Genomic DNA, 15,150 nt, shown 5'->3' with positions numbered 1-15,150 from the left:
AGGCCTTCGGGGGGTGCAGACCTTCAAGGGAGTGCAGGCCTTCGGGGGGGGGGGGGGCAGTCCTTCAAGGGGGTGCAGGCCTTCAAGGGGGGAAAGGCAGGCAGGCAGGCCTTCAAGGGGGGGACAGGCCTACAAGGGGGGGAGAAGCTACAAGGGGGTGGTACAAGCCTTCAAGTGGGGGACAGGCCTTCGGGGGGGGTGCAGACCTTCAAGGGAGTGCAGGCCTTCGAGGGGGGTGGTGCAGGCCTTCAAGGGGGTGCAGGCCTTCAAGGGGGGACAGGCCTTCAAGGGGGGAAAGGCAGTTAGACAGGCCTACAAGGGGGGGGGAGAAGCTACAAGGGGGTGGGACAGGCCTTCAAGTGGGGGACAGACCTTCGGGGGGGTGCAGGCCTTCGGGGGGTGCAGACCTTCAAGGGGGGGACAGGCAGGCAGGCCTTCAAGGGGGGGGACAGGCCTACAAGGGGAAGGGACAGGCCTTCAAGGGGGGTGCAGGCCTTCAAGGTGGGACAGGCAGACCTTTAAGGGGGGACAGGCCTTTGGGGGGGGACCATGATTTAGAAGTACACGGAGGGAAGGGGGTGTTCAAAGAGACATGCATATGCCAAACTTTGGGGGGGGAAAAAATAATGGGTCTGAAAATAGAGGAGAGGGAGAGAGATGATGGACCATGGGATTTAGGGAGGGAAGGAACAGAAAGGGAGAGAAATTGGACACAAGGGATGGTGTGGAGGAGGGATAGAGATACTGGATAGGAGGGTAATTAGGAAAAGAAACGGAGAGATGGTGGACTCTGGGATGGTGGGGAAGGAGGGAGAGATGCCGGATGAAAGGGTATTTAAGAAAAGGTGGATCTGTGGAGGGAGATGAAAAAAAGGAAAGATACCAGACTTCCTGGGAAGGGAAGGGAAATGGAAAGGGAGGACAGAGTTGGCAGATGGATGGTTAGCATGCAGAAAGAAGGAGACCCTGGCAAGCAAGTTATCAGAAGAAAACCAGAGCCTTGGACCAACAAGATTTGAAATATAACCAGACAACAAAAGGTAGAAAAATTAATTTTATTTTCTGTTTTGTGATTATAACATGTCAGATTTGAAATGTGTATCCTGCCAGAGCTGGTGTTGGACTGCAAACGTGAGCTAGGATTTAACAGAAAGAGGAAAAGTCCTTTTTGTTTCTTTATTTTATTTACACCTCAGCGCCAGTGTGGTTAGGAGAAGCCAAAGGGGGTGAAAAAGCTATAAAACCCACCAGGAGTTTTGAAAAAAATCACCCAACTGGGCAGGAAAATCGAATTGAAAAACCAATTCAATAGGGCTGAATCGAATCAAAAAATTTTTTTCCTGTATCTGGCAGCATTAGTTTGCGCTACTGTCTTAGACTTTAGGACCTGGGATTGGGGAGAGATGGCATCCTCAGTACTTTATAATGCAAGTGAAATGAGGATTTGGTCAGACTTTTGAAGGGTCTGCAGAAAAAAAATATTGTATAGGCCGGGGACATGAGACAGCAGGAAATGGGAACTTTTCTTCCTTCTATTTTTGTGAATGGAAAGGCTGAGGATGTCAGAGAGGTCAGTTAAAATATGTGCTTTATAAGAAAATATAATAATGTGTTTTATAAAGTTTATAGCATAGCTGGCCTACCCAGTGAGGTGTTCCTAGTGGTGATGGTGGCAGCGTGTCAATGTGTTGAGAGGAAGAGGTGGTCTGGGAAATTCTGCTGAGCAAACTCCGGGCCCATTTCCACCCCCCAGTTAGTCCACTCCACTCAACTGATTCACACACTGAGTGGGTCTTTGGGTGTTGTTTTGGGATCTCTTCCAGTGGTTTATCTCCTTCTGGTCCAAGGAAGGAAACTTTGTTATCCTTAGCATTGACCTACAGAATATGTTTGTAACAGCGCTGCTTGTGTGGCATTAGGCTATGTAGTGATCGAAAGAAAAAAACAGACCTTTGCACATTTTTGCACTATATGGTGGGTGTATGAGGAGATTCACATTTCCTGCACAGCTAAGTCCATGTGAAGTTACCTTGTGCTGTATTTGACATCTAGCAAGGTCTCTGTTTGAAAGGAAAGATCTAAACTTAAAAATGAAGTGGCCAGAAGTTATGGTAAAAGCAGATAGTGTAGCTGGTTTTAAGAAAGATTTGGACAAATTCCTGGAGGAAAAGTCCATAATCTGTTATTAAGACATGGGGGAAGTGTCTGCTTGCCCTGGATCGGTAGCATGGAATGTTGCTACTCTTTGGGTTTTGACCAGGTATTAGTGTCCTGGATTGGCTACCATGAGAATGGGCTACTGGGCTTGATGGACCATTGGTCTGACCCAGTTAGGCTATTCTTATGTTATGTTCTCATCTGTAGGGGCCTTTGTTTTCACTTCTTATTTTAATGTATTTTTTTTCTGGGAACTTATCAGTGTTTTTTATAATGGGAACAAAAATGGAAGAGAATTAATGTGTGTGGAATGGGGGGTAACTAATTTCTTCAGCTAAATAATTCAATCCACTTCAAACAGACATAGGAGAACTTGTGCACCATTCACACACCCTCCAACCAAAAACGTCAAAAGAAAAAAACTGTTCGACAACCTCCTAGCCATTCGAGCTGCAACACTCGACCCCCAACTCTACAACCAATTGATATCAACCACAGACTGCAAAACCTTCCAAAAGAAATAAAAACCCTTCTATTCAAAAAACACATAAAACCGAACTAACACAATCAGAACTGTCCCAAGCATCACCTGCAACTACTCCATATGTACTTCTAATGTCATGACAATTTAGACATAATTTATGTTATGTTATGTTTGGAATAATGGTTACATATATGAGGTTCAATAAAATAAAATTTTCACTGCCTGTTTCTATTCTGACCATTTATTCCATTTCATGGTTATTGCAAAAAAAAAAAAAAAAAAAAAATTTTTTCATGGGGGGGGGGGGGTGTCAAAAAATGATGGGCCCCGGGTGCCACATACCCTAGGTACGCCACTGGCTGATAGCGACGAGGGGAGCAAGGATGGGTCCTTTTTTGTAGTTAAGGAGCGCCAAATGTTAAACAACGCACTGATCTGGTTGTTGGATCTGGAGATTTTATCTCCGAAGAAGTTCTTCCTGGCTTTTTTTAGTAATGAATTGTAACGTTTAATATTGACCCTCCAGGTATGACTATCTGAGGGGGATTTAGATTTTTTCCATTTGCGCTCCAAAGTGCGACATTTCTGTTTCAGCTCTCTATGGAGCGGTAGATATCAAGGAGACCTTTCGGGGGTAGGAAATGGTTTTTGTGGATATTGGAGCGAGGGAGTGATAGATGGATTCGGAGAGGGAGATCCAATTGCACCAGCAGGATTCAGGGTCTGTAGGCTTAGGATTGGAGGAAAGTTGGTTGAGAAATTTGGACCAGAAAAGATTACTCGAAATTTTCTTGCGGAAGGTTATTGAATGGGAGGAATGGGATGGGGATTCAAGGTGTGACATGAAAATGGGGAGGCAAGTAGCCCCTAGGAAGTGGTCAGACCAAGGGACTTGTTCCCAACGGGTGTCATCAATTGAAGTTTTGAAGGCAGTAAGGTCGAGGAAAGTGGTGAAGTCTAATGTATGTCCTTTTTCGTGGGTTGGAGAAGAGATAGGTGAGGGGAAACCTAGAGAGGTAAGGAAGTTGTTAAATTCGATCGTGTCCTTGCTATTGGTGTCATCAAGGTGGAGATTAATATCGCCAACAATCTTTGAAATTTAAGAAAGGCATTTGTTATAGCCTCAAAGACGAGATTGGAGGAATTGTTCCAAGGGGTAGGTGGGCGGTATAGTAACAAGATGCCCAATGGGTGAGTGAGGAGTTCATCATTGACAGAGGCAAGCATATATTCTAGAGTTTGGGAGTGATTATTGATTCAGTTCTAACACTTGGACCTCAAGCCATGGTAGTGGCCAAGAAAGCTTTGGCCAGATTATGGCTATTGAGGAAGAAGCATTCATATTCAGAGATGCCAGCGAGGGAAATACTTGCACATGCCCCTGCCCTAGTGGTGTGCTTTCAGGGGTTTCAGGGAATTCAGTGATTCCCCAGCTCTACAGCCCTGCATTTTAATTTTTTTGTTTACTTTTTGCTTGATGCAGTTTGATTTGTTGAGTAGGCAGCCTATTCAACCAGTCAAACTGCATCAAACAAAAAGTAAACAAACAAAAAAAAGCAGGGCTCTTGGGCTAGGAATTCTGCAAACCCCCTGAAGGCCCTACTAATCTGAATTTGATTGGTCAAGCAGGCAATAGGCAGATGCTACTCAGCCAATCAAATTTAGAGCAGTGCTCTCAGGGCCTTCAGGGAGGTGGGGTGAATCCCCTGACTGCATGCCACTGACTGCATGCCACTGCCCTGCCTCAGCCACTTTACCTTCTAGCACTACCACCACTTGCCCCACCTTGATCCTATGATCATTCCAGAAAATATCTTATCGAAATCAGTTATGACTTGGATGATGAGAACTACAGATGATATTTCCCCTATTCTTCCTACCCTCTTCTCTCATAACTCTTCTTTCAACTTAGCTTCCCTGTCAGAAACTTTCTTTGTCTTAGTATGTAAGACAGTGCTGCAAATATTACACTAGGCTCTTGAGTACCAACACAGATATTATTGAGAAGCTAGAACAAGATAGATTTTTACACAGAACTACATGCTAGCACAATCCTTCACCTTAATCACACATGCAGAACATGGACAGACCCTTATACAATACAAAATAAGAAACTAAAAGTTAGAAAGAAACAGACAGTCACTATAAACAAAATAATTTTTATACTTAAAATAACAGTTCCATAATAAAAGTAACAAAATCTGATGACTTAACTAGATAAAATTGAATTGTTTGTAAAAGTAATTTACTTACTGATGCGTAGAGATACCCTTCTCCATTCATGGCTATATACAACCCTGTCTTCACACCTTGGATGGCAACAACTCGAAGACCCACAGGTATAAGGTTGAATAATGCTGTTAAGATCAAATGTGAGGCATTACATATAGGCAGCAGTGAACAAAAGCAATGCAGTAATTAAGGCTTTTTAATACTATTCCGAATTTAAGAAATATATCCTTTTTTCAAACTATTATCATTTTTTTAATTTAGAGGCTCTTTGACTAAAAAGTTTGGTGAAATCTGGGTTTAATGTTTATTGACATAGGACTTTCCCACACATAGCACTCGGGGTAGGATTAACCAATAGGCCAAGTAGGCACGTGCCTAGGGCCCAAAATGGTCAGGGGGGCCCGATGAAGGACAGCATCAACATTGTTTTTTCCAAACAGTGATGGGCCCCTCCAGCATCAATCGGCAATGCGGGCCCCACTCCGATTGGCAACGCGGGCCCCACTCCGATCGGCAACGCGGCCTCCCCCTATCGACGGAAAGTAAGACAAGCAAGCAATGTGGGTAAGAAAGGCAACGGGAACTGTAATTGTACAAGCGGTACTGCTTGCCCAAAGCGTCCCTCTGATGTAGCTTCCTGTTTCCGCCTGGGTGCATGGTGGGGTGGGGCGGGGCAGGGGGCGCAGTATACTTGTGTGCCTAGGGGCCATCGACGAATTAATTCTGCCCTTGTAGCACTTTTTTAGGTCTTTTCTAAATTATTATTTGCAGGTTCTATGATAATGCTTCCATTAGTGCCTGAGACCTGCATAAAATTAACCCAGGAGCACTTACCAGTTCTTTTTTAGGAGCTGCTAGGTGCTCTTGTGTTATCCAGTTAGCATAAGCTAATCAAAATGCACTAGATGAATAACACAGGAATGTTTACTCTCTACTCATGACTTGCGCTCTCCAAAAATATATTTTTAAAATATGTTAAGCAAGGTTTATCACATGAAAACAGGGAAATTTATCACAAAATATTTTAATGCTTTTTGCGGTAGCCTATTCTCACTTGTCAACCAAAGATTAAGGGCTCAGTAACCCTTTAGCAAAAGAACCCCTTAATTAGCAATTGAGCTTGCAGTATTTTAGTAATGGTGCAAGTGTTGAATAACAAATGACAATGGTGCCTCACAGGATGGAAATCAGGAAAAAATGAACCACAAGTAGTAGCTTTATTCAGTACAAGAGGTATATAAGAACCAGGGGTGGCCTGACAATTCAGGCAAACAGGCAGTACTGCGCCCAAGGATCTAGAGCAGTTGGGGCCCAATGCTTCCTGCCACATATGTCCAACATCCCTCTCTCTCTCCTCCCTGCCCCTGGATCTAGTACTGCTCCTCTCTCTGAATCCCTCTCCCCCTGTGACTTCCTATCTTCCCCCATCTCTGCCACCTACAATATACCTTAAAATCTGTATTTGTGTGCAAAGGTCACCAGCAGCAGTAGAACTCCTCTTAAGCTATCTGCTGCTGAGCCCAGAGCATGTTCTTTGTTGCATTCCACCCTTGTAGAAGTAGGAAGTTAAGTCAGAAAGAGACAGAATGCAGCAGAAAGCAGGCTCTGGATTTAGTAGTAGACAACTTAAGTGGATTGGTGCCACTGCTGATGACATGCACACAGAAACATAGGTTTTAAGGTAAATGTTGGAGACGGGGGGAGATACTGGTCTGTGAGTAGGAAGGAGCAGTGCCAGACATGAGACTGGAGGGAAGGAGAGATGTTGGACATATAGGGTGGAGTGGAAGGAGAGGAAGAGAGATGGAGAGATGTTGGACCCAGGGGCAGTGGGGAGAGAGGGAGAGATGTTATACAGAGGGTGGAAGAAAAAAAGAGAGACGGAAATGTTGGACTGGGGAAATGGGCTTGAAGGTTGAAGGGAGTGAGGGAAAGATAGATGTTGGTTGCCATGGGAGGGAGGTAAAGTGGGAGTAAGACAGAGATGTTGGACCTCAAGGAGGGCGAGAGAGAGAGAGATGTTGGTTCCTTAGAGAGACAAGTTAGACTGAGGAAGGGAGGAAGGAATACAGAGAGAGGTATGTTGGATCCCGAGTGGGAGAGAGAAAAGATGTTGGATTCTGAGGGAGGAAGGAACACAGAGAAATGTTGAAGCCTGAGGGAGGGAGGGATAGAGATGTTGGACCCTCAAGGGAGGGAGAAAGAGAACGAGGAAGAGAGATGTTGGATCCAGGTACAAGTGATGTTGGACCTGGGGACAGAAGGGAGGGAGGGAGATATGCTAGATAATGAGAGGGAGGAAAAAGAAGAGAGGGAGACATTTGACCTGGGAGTGGATGGTGAGAGAGAGAAATTCTGGACAATGGGAAGAACATGAAGTGAGATATTCAGGGAGAGGGGCATGCAGGGCAATGGGTGAGGACAGAGGTTGAGGGAAATAGAGAGATATCAGGCTACAAGTTTGAGAAGGGAGAGAGAAATAAAGAGAGAAAGAGAGGCAGGAGATGTGGACTATAAGGAATGAGAGAAGGAGGGAATGTACTGTGAATGTTGTAACCATATGGATCAGGCAATGGAGGTTGTCAAGGTGATAAGTGAGAGGAGGATAATGAGTTCAGAGGGTAGAACTGTGGTACTGGGGAGTAGATAGTGATAGGATGGAATAGGAGACTGGAAATGGGAGAGTTACGGGGTAAGAGAATGAGATGAAAAGTTGATAGAGGAAAGTAAACAGGAGATAGAGAACCAGAAGGTGAGAAAAAAGGTACAGCTTGAATGAACAGAGAAGCATAAAAAAGGAAGGAAAGAGCTAAAAGTGAAAGATCAGTATGTGAAAGGAATAGAATAAGAAAGGTATATTGAAGGAATAGAACAAGACAGGAGAAGGGAGAAGAAGAGAGGATTGAATTAACAGAGAAGCATAAAGGAAGGAAAGAGCTAAAAGGGAAAGATAAGTATGTCAAAGGAATAGAACAAGATGGGTATATTGAAGGAATAGAACAAGACAGGAGAAGAGAGGATGGACAACAGCCGATGGAAACGGATCAGAAGGCACGAAAATAAAATGTCCAAACATGGGCAGAAATTAACCAGTTGTCAATGGCTGCTGATCGGTTAAAATGCATATAAATAGCTATCCATGAATATTCAATGGGAGATAACTGGTTATCTCAGCTGAATATTTATAGTTGGTGCATAAAAAGAAGCCTGCTATCTTGAGTGTATTTTGTGGGTGAGTAACACTTAGGACCAGATATTCAATGCTAATCAGGCAAGGTTCATAAAAAGGATTGCATAAGTAGCTGTCTTTTTTTTTATTTTTTGGGGGGGGGCGCTAGCCGATGGTCAATTAACGCTGAATATCATCTTAACCAGTTATCGGCTAGCAGCCAAAAATGAAAACAGATATTCAATGCTAGGCCATTTCTAGCTATGATGCATTGAATATCTGAGTTCAGCGCTGGCAGCATGGCTAAAGCCCACCACTGGCTAGAAATTGGGCTATGTTTTATTTTGAATTTATTAACTGGAATATGTTAGCTTTGGAAAATGTGCATTGCAAATGACTTTATATTATGTTTGATATAAGAGGAAATGCATTTCTGAATTTATTTCTTCAGAATTGTAAAATACGATGAGTTTGACCTTTTGGGGTTCCCAATTCAATTTTTATATTAATATTTCCATTTGTAATTTGTGATCCCCTGTTCTGTATATAATGATAATTTGTCTTTGATTTGGAATTTGGATATGACTGTGATGTAGTATTCTGTAATAGGTGTATTGGTATTTTAGGGCGCAGTTTAATAGTTGAAATGTTGCCTATTAACAGTTAGGGTTCTTGCTGTTTGAATCAGGATTAGTGTTACTGTCATAAGTCTGCTACATGTATGTTGACTTAGGATTTTTCAGGTTTTCTATTATTTTATAATATGTTTGGTAGTGGTGAGATTTATGTTGCTGTTGCTCAGAAGATAAGATAATAAGAATTTTTAAATTTCTTCTTCTATGGTGATGTCCATGGAGAAATTTCCTAGCTCTGATCTCTATATGTTGTTGGAGGTTGCATTTTTGTGGTGAGAGTATGTTTATATTTAACTCATAAAAACTGCTACATTGTATCAGACCAAAGGTCATATATGTTGTTTGTTAATATATGAGCATCATCCATCAGTTGTGTCCAAATATATATATATATTAATAAATAATTATTAAAATATATATATATATATATATTAATAATTATTTATTAATTTTCAAATCAAATACAAAGTGCAAAGAATATACAATCAATTAATACATTAAACAGCACTTTTGTCCAAATAAATAATAATACAAAGTATATTTCCTCCCCCCTTCCTTCCACCCTCCCTGGATGTGTGTAAAAATCAATTAGGAATTAAAGGCTTATTCGATTAATCAGTTTTAACAAATTCTGCTAATGGACTCCAAGTTTCTTTAAATTTTTTATTATGTTCCCATTGTTAAGAATTCATTCTTTCATATCTGTAATATTGACAAAAGTTTTCCCACTAAAAGTTAAAGTTCAATCTGTCCCAGTTCTTCTAATTTCTCATTATTAGCTGCATGGCCACCCCGTCATAATAAGAAGTCTGTTCTTTTTTGCATCAATTGGACTCTTAGGTTGCAATAAAGTCCCAAATAAAACAATGTCATATGACAGCGGGATAGTAGTTTCCAATATTCTATTAATTGTATCCCAAATAGACTTCCAAAAGTTGAGTAACAAGGGACAATAAAACAAGTGATCCAGTGTCCCTATTTCAAGATGACAATGCCAGCATCTATTAGACTTCGAACTATCCAATTTTTGTAAATGAACAGGGGTCCAAAAAATTCTATATAACAGAAAAAAAACAAGCTTGTCTCATAGATGCTGATGCTGTACATCTCATTCTCCAAGCCCAAATCCATAGCCATTGAGTAGCAGAAATCTGCTGCTTTACCCCAATGCTCCAAATGTCCTTTAAACTTGTTTTTGGCTTCTTATTCTAATATTCAGATATTCATTTATACCACTTGATGGCCTATTGCCCTTGCAAATCTGTCTGGAAACAAAGGCCCGGCAAGCTCTACTGATTTTTAAAATTTTGCCAATCAGGGAACCCTTTCTGAATGGCCTGTTTCAACTACAGGGTACAAAGAAATTGGCTAACTCACCTGATCCTTGGGGTGAAAAAGTCTAAGGAGATGGGGCAAATCTACAGATTAGTAAATAAATAATGGACATCAGTATGAGCCCTTCGTACATAAACGAACGTAAACCTCTGGCTCGGGCAGTATCTCAAGAGGTGACCAGACCGCAGTCTAATTGAGAATAGCCTCATACATCATATAGTCCATATGTGTCTGAAAATGCAAACTGCATTACACCACCTCCCAAAACTAAATAGACTTTTTTACACCAAGGAAAAGGGGTTTAGATGGGCAACACATACATACTGTCCCTGAATACACACCTTGTGAGAGAACATATACACACAACAATGAATATAATAAATATACACACAGACACTGTTACATCTCTCATATATTCTTTTATATGTATATTTATAGTATTTATCAAGATTCCTAGAATATATAAGACGTAATGGGGCCATAAAATGACTCTCTAGTATCAGCCAGTCCGGTAGATTCTCTATGAGTTCAGGAAGGATCCAATACATACCCTGATGCAAAATAAAGGCTTGATAATACCTGTAAAAATTTAGAAAATTTACCCCTCCCACTGACTGTAATTTTTGCAAAGACACTAAAGTTATTCTAGCAGTTTTACCCAGCCAAAGAAATTTTGTAAAGAATCCCATTTAATTTTTTATAAAAGGAACTTTGAAAATAAACTGGTGGCATACTCATTTGGTAACAAACCACAGGCTAAATCATCATTTTGATGGTTTGGACTCTCCCCCACCAAGAAAGATATAATGGATTCCAATGCTCACACATTTCTTTGACTTTCAATAAGGATTTTTCATTTACTGTCATTGTGTCTTTGAATCATAATACCCAAATATTTTATTCCCTCTTCCTTCCAAAGAAATGGGAATGGATCAAATAAAATTTTTACATAATATACATTCAATGGAAGAACCTCTGATTTACTCCAATTTATCTTGTAACCAGAGAATTTACCAAAATGATCAATTAATTCCAGTAAATGTGAGATGGTAGATTCAGGATTTTTCAAATAAAGCAAAATATCATATGCATAAGCCAAAACCTTATAATCCTGACCTACATACAGAATTCCTTGAATCTCCTTTGCCTGCTCAATAGTCAACAACAAGGATTCCAAAACAATATCAAAAAGCAAAGGAGATAAGGGACATCCTTGTCTAACTCCCCTCTCCAGATAAAAACATTCTGAGAACGTATTAATATATAATCTGGCAGATGAGGAACTATACAAAGTTTGAATCATTTGAATAAATCCTGATCCTATTCCAAACTAATCCATTGCTTGGTACATAAAAGTCCATTCTACACGATCAAAGGCCTTCTCTGCATCCAAAGAGACGGAGAAGGCTGGATCGTCCATTGTTTTTGCTAAATTTAGCATATAAAATGCCAATCTGGTATTATTTGCAGAATGTCTTTGAGCAACAAAATCCATTTGGTACATTCCAATCATATAAGGGAGAGCCTTAACTAACCTCAAAGCCAATAGTTTAGCCAGAATTTTCCCATCCATATTAATTAAAGAAATAGGCCTATAGTTTGAAACCAACATGGGATCTCTCTTTGGCTTTGGCAAAACAATTGTTAAAGCTTCTGCCATAGTACCTGATATCTGACCCATCGTCAGTTGTGATTGATATAATTTAAAAAGATGAGGTAACAGTATATTTTGAAAAGATTAAAAAAACTCGACAGTGAATCCATCACTACTAGGAGCGGATCCAGCTCTGAGAGACTTCAGTGCTGACTGGAGTTCAGTAAATGAAATAGGCACCTCAAGTTTCTCTTTTACATGCTCGGGAATTTTTGGCCTATTAATTAAGTTTAAAATGTTCTTCCTTCAATTTCTTTATTTGAATAAAGCTCAGAAGAATATAAAGCTTTATAATAATCCAATAATGTGGGTATGAATTTTACCTTTTCATCTTTAATGGCTGTAATCTTTACTTTTCTTTTTTTAGCTTTAAGATAATTAGCCAATAATCTTCCCACTTTATTCAAGTTGCCATAATACAGAGCCTGCTGAGAAAACAAATATTTCCTAGCCAATTGTGAGGAAATCTCATTATATTTATTTTTAGCTTTTAACAGGGCATGCAATGTATCTTGTTCCCATTTTAAAGCCAATTGTGACTCTAACGTCAGAATAGTTTGTTCCAAATTGGAAAATTCTAATTTAAGTAATTTCCTAATATGCACCAAATATGAAATTATCTGCCCTCTCACTGTAGCTTTGAAAGCATCCCATATAGTTTCCAAAGAGATTTCCTCTGAGGTATTGAATTGAAAATATTCATTCATTTTTGTTTGAATTTCCTCAAGAAAGTTTAAATCTGCAAGCAGTACATTATTGAACCTCCACACAGGTCTATTAGAATCTTCTTCAGTAAACCGATACTCTATCCAAATTCCAGTATGATCCAACAAAAGAATCAGATCTATGCTGGCCTTTGTAACCTGTTGCATTAAATGATCTGAAACAAAAAAATAATCAATTCTTGAAAATGATTTATGAACAAAATGAAAATTCCCAATCATTAAAATGAAAAATCCACCATATATCTTTCAAACCACATGTATATATAAGATTATCTATACCAAGTGATTTTAATTGTTTACTCGGTTGTTTTTCCATTAATGGATTCATGACTGTATTGAAGTCTCCGGCCACGATTAAATTAGTCATGGACAGTGACAGAATTAGTTGTTGGAGTTTCTTGAAGAAATCTGCCTGATTTGAATTAGGAACATAAATATTAAGAAGTATCAGGGTATCATTTCCCAAAGTCATACTAATATTATTATTAGGATTTTTTTTTTTTAATATACCGCCTATCAAGGTTATCTAAGCGGTTTTACAATCAGGTACTCAAGCATTTTCCCTGTCTGTCCCGGTGGGCTCACAACCTATCTAACGTATGGAGCCATCTACCCATAGGATCTGCCCGAAAATTACCAAATGTAGCAGAACACTTCCTATTAATCAGGATTGCCACACATGCCTTTTTCCCTGTTGCTGGTGCAAAAAAACCCACAATTTTATCCATCCCCTTCCAATTTGGTTGCCTCGATTGATGATAGATGTGTCTCTTGTATGAAATAAATGTCTGCCTGCTTTTGTTTCAAAAATTGAGTACCTTTTTCCTTTTGATGGGATGGTTAAGTCCATTAACGTTTAAAGAATATAATTTTAAAGGCATTTTAATTTTCTTATTGCGTTTTCATTTCAAATGTTTAATTCTTTGAATCTAATAGATATCTTTTCTATGACCCCCAAACAACTAAATGCTTTTCTTGAAAGTAAGCATGAAGTACAGGTCCAGATTAAGGACACAAGGGAAGAAAATGGATAATGAAAATAATGAGACAAGTAGTTTGAGACGCCTTTTTCATTTTTGTATTATGTAGTTTTCCTATGTTTGATCTCTAGGAGATGCCTCCTTACCTGAAATCTCTCTCCTCTATATCGTGGGCTTATAGGGGAATTATAGCCACTTAAATTTTGTACTTTATGAAGTTTTTCTTTATTTAACTTTTATTATGAAACCTTTGATGTGGCTTATTGATTTCTATTAATATGAATGTTATATATCAATTTAAAATTGAATAAAGAAATATTTAAAAAAGGCATTTTAATTGATTAATATGTGATAATAAATAAACCCTTAATTTCCCTTTAATCAAATATATATAATATTTCTACACACATCCAGGACCGAAATCTTAAAATTCCCCCACCCCTGCCTCCTCCCCAAACCCATCCCATCATATAACACGACAGCTTGTATGCAAACCTATAGATCAGGTGACTACCATCCTCCCCAAACACCCTAAATTTCCCCAAATTAATTCTCTATATATTAATTAATATGAACAAATTAATTTCAATACCAACAAAATTTCAATTTAGCATAAAATTTGAAAATAAATTATCATCTCTCTATAAATTAATTCAGAACATCGTATATTAGTTTAAACTACATTGCTCTATAATAACGACTAAATCATTTTTAGATTCTCTAAAAATTACCACAAACCTCCAGATCCAAAATCTAAAAAATAATAATAATAAATTAATTAAGTAGCAAATAATAAACCTTTAAAGAAAAGATTTTATAATTTTTAAGTAATGACCAGATGAAACTGAATTAATAGAGGTAATAAGAAGGCCAAATTCATTTCCTTATTAATCCTAATAATTACTCTATATCTGCTTCCCTTGGAAGCAGTAATTATCTCCACTCATATATTGCCTAAAAGATAGCTATATATGGCTAGATTTATTGTTAGGATTGACAATTTATTTTCTTTACAATAGATTTATGCTGAATTTATAATAAATATGAAGAAAAAATGATAAATATTCTGTTAACAAGGTTCAGAGAAGTACAACAACTTATTGAGTGAAGCTATTTTTATAGCCACATGAGGAAAACTTGAACTCAGTTCCTAAACAGCTTGGTTGTCTGTCTGAGAACAGAAGGAAACATCCAGTAGAGCCAGCAGTTTCCGTAAAGGTTCAGGGCTCACCATCCTTGTGCCTAATATATCAAGATACTGCAGATGGCTACAATTAGCAGCCAGTTCTTCAATGTCAGCATCACACGCAGATCTGTTGGCTGTAAGAAAAATCTTTCGTAGGTTCGTAAGACTGCGAGCAAGTTTAGCAAAGCAGCCTGTAATGTAGGGCACCAGCCAAGATTAAGTTCCTTACAGATTCTGGCAACCAGAAACCAATGCTGCAATGCCATTCTCAGTAATGTTTTTACAACACCATAGATCCAGGGAATGCAGCTTTTTAGATTTAGCTCCTATCATGCTAGCGATCAGATCCTAGTCCTCAATCATAACACAGCTTCCACGGTTTAAGTGTTGGAGCCCCGAGCATTGACAAAGAAAAAACAAAAGGCACGTCAGGTTTACCAAATGATAAGATGCTGCAAAATCTTATCATAAACAAACAAATTCTCGCTATAAACCAAATAGCTGTTATAAGATAAATTTATTAGCAATAAGCAAAAGGCAACTCATATGAAATAGCAAAGTACAGCATATTGGCTATAAGGATAACATACATA

General features: G+C 39.1%; 1 protein-coding gene across 2 annotated transcripts in view; it reads right to left on the bottom strand.

The window, feature by feature from the left end:
• The window catches only part of FGF14 (fibroblast growth factor 14), a 449,431-nt gene that overhangs the window by 246,490 nt on the left and 187,791 nt on the right, over positions 1-15,150 (bottom strand). For both annotated transcript variants that reach the window (XM_033949590.1, XM_033949591.1), the window contains one exon: positions 4,895-4,998. In XM_033949590.1, the coding sequence (XP_033805481.1) occupies positions 4,895-4,998 (104 nt within the window). The remainder of the gene's footprint in view (positions 1-4,894; positions 4,999-15,150) is intronic.

The sequence above is a fragment of the Geotrypetes seraphini genome, chromosome 6, assembly GCF_902459505.1.
Source record: "Geotrypetes seraphini chromosome 6, aGeoSer1.1, whole genome shotgun sequence".
Classification (NCBI taxonomy): domain Eukaryota; kingdom Metazoa; phylum Chordata; class Amphibia; order Gymnophiona; family Dermophiidae; genus Geotrypetes; species Geotrypetes seraphini.
The sequence above is the reverse complement of the archived record's forward strand: the minus strand, read 5'-3'. Positions and strand labels throughout refer to the sequence as shown.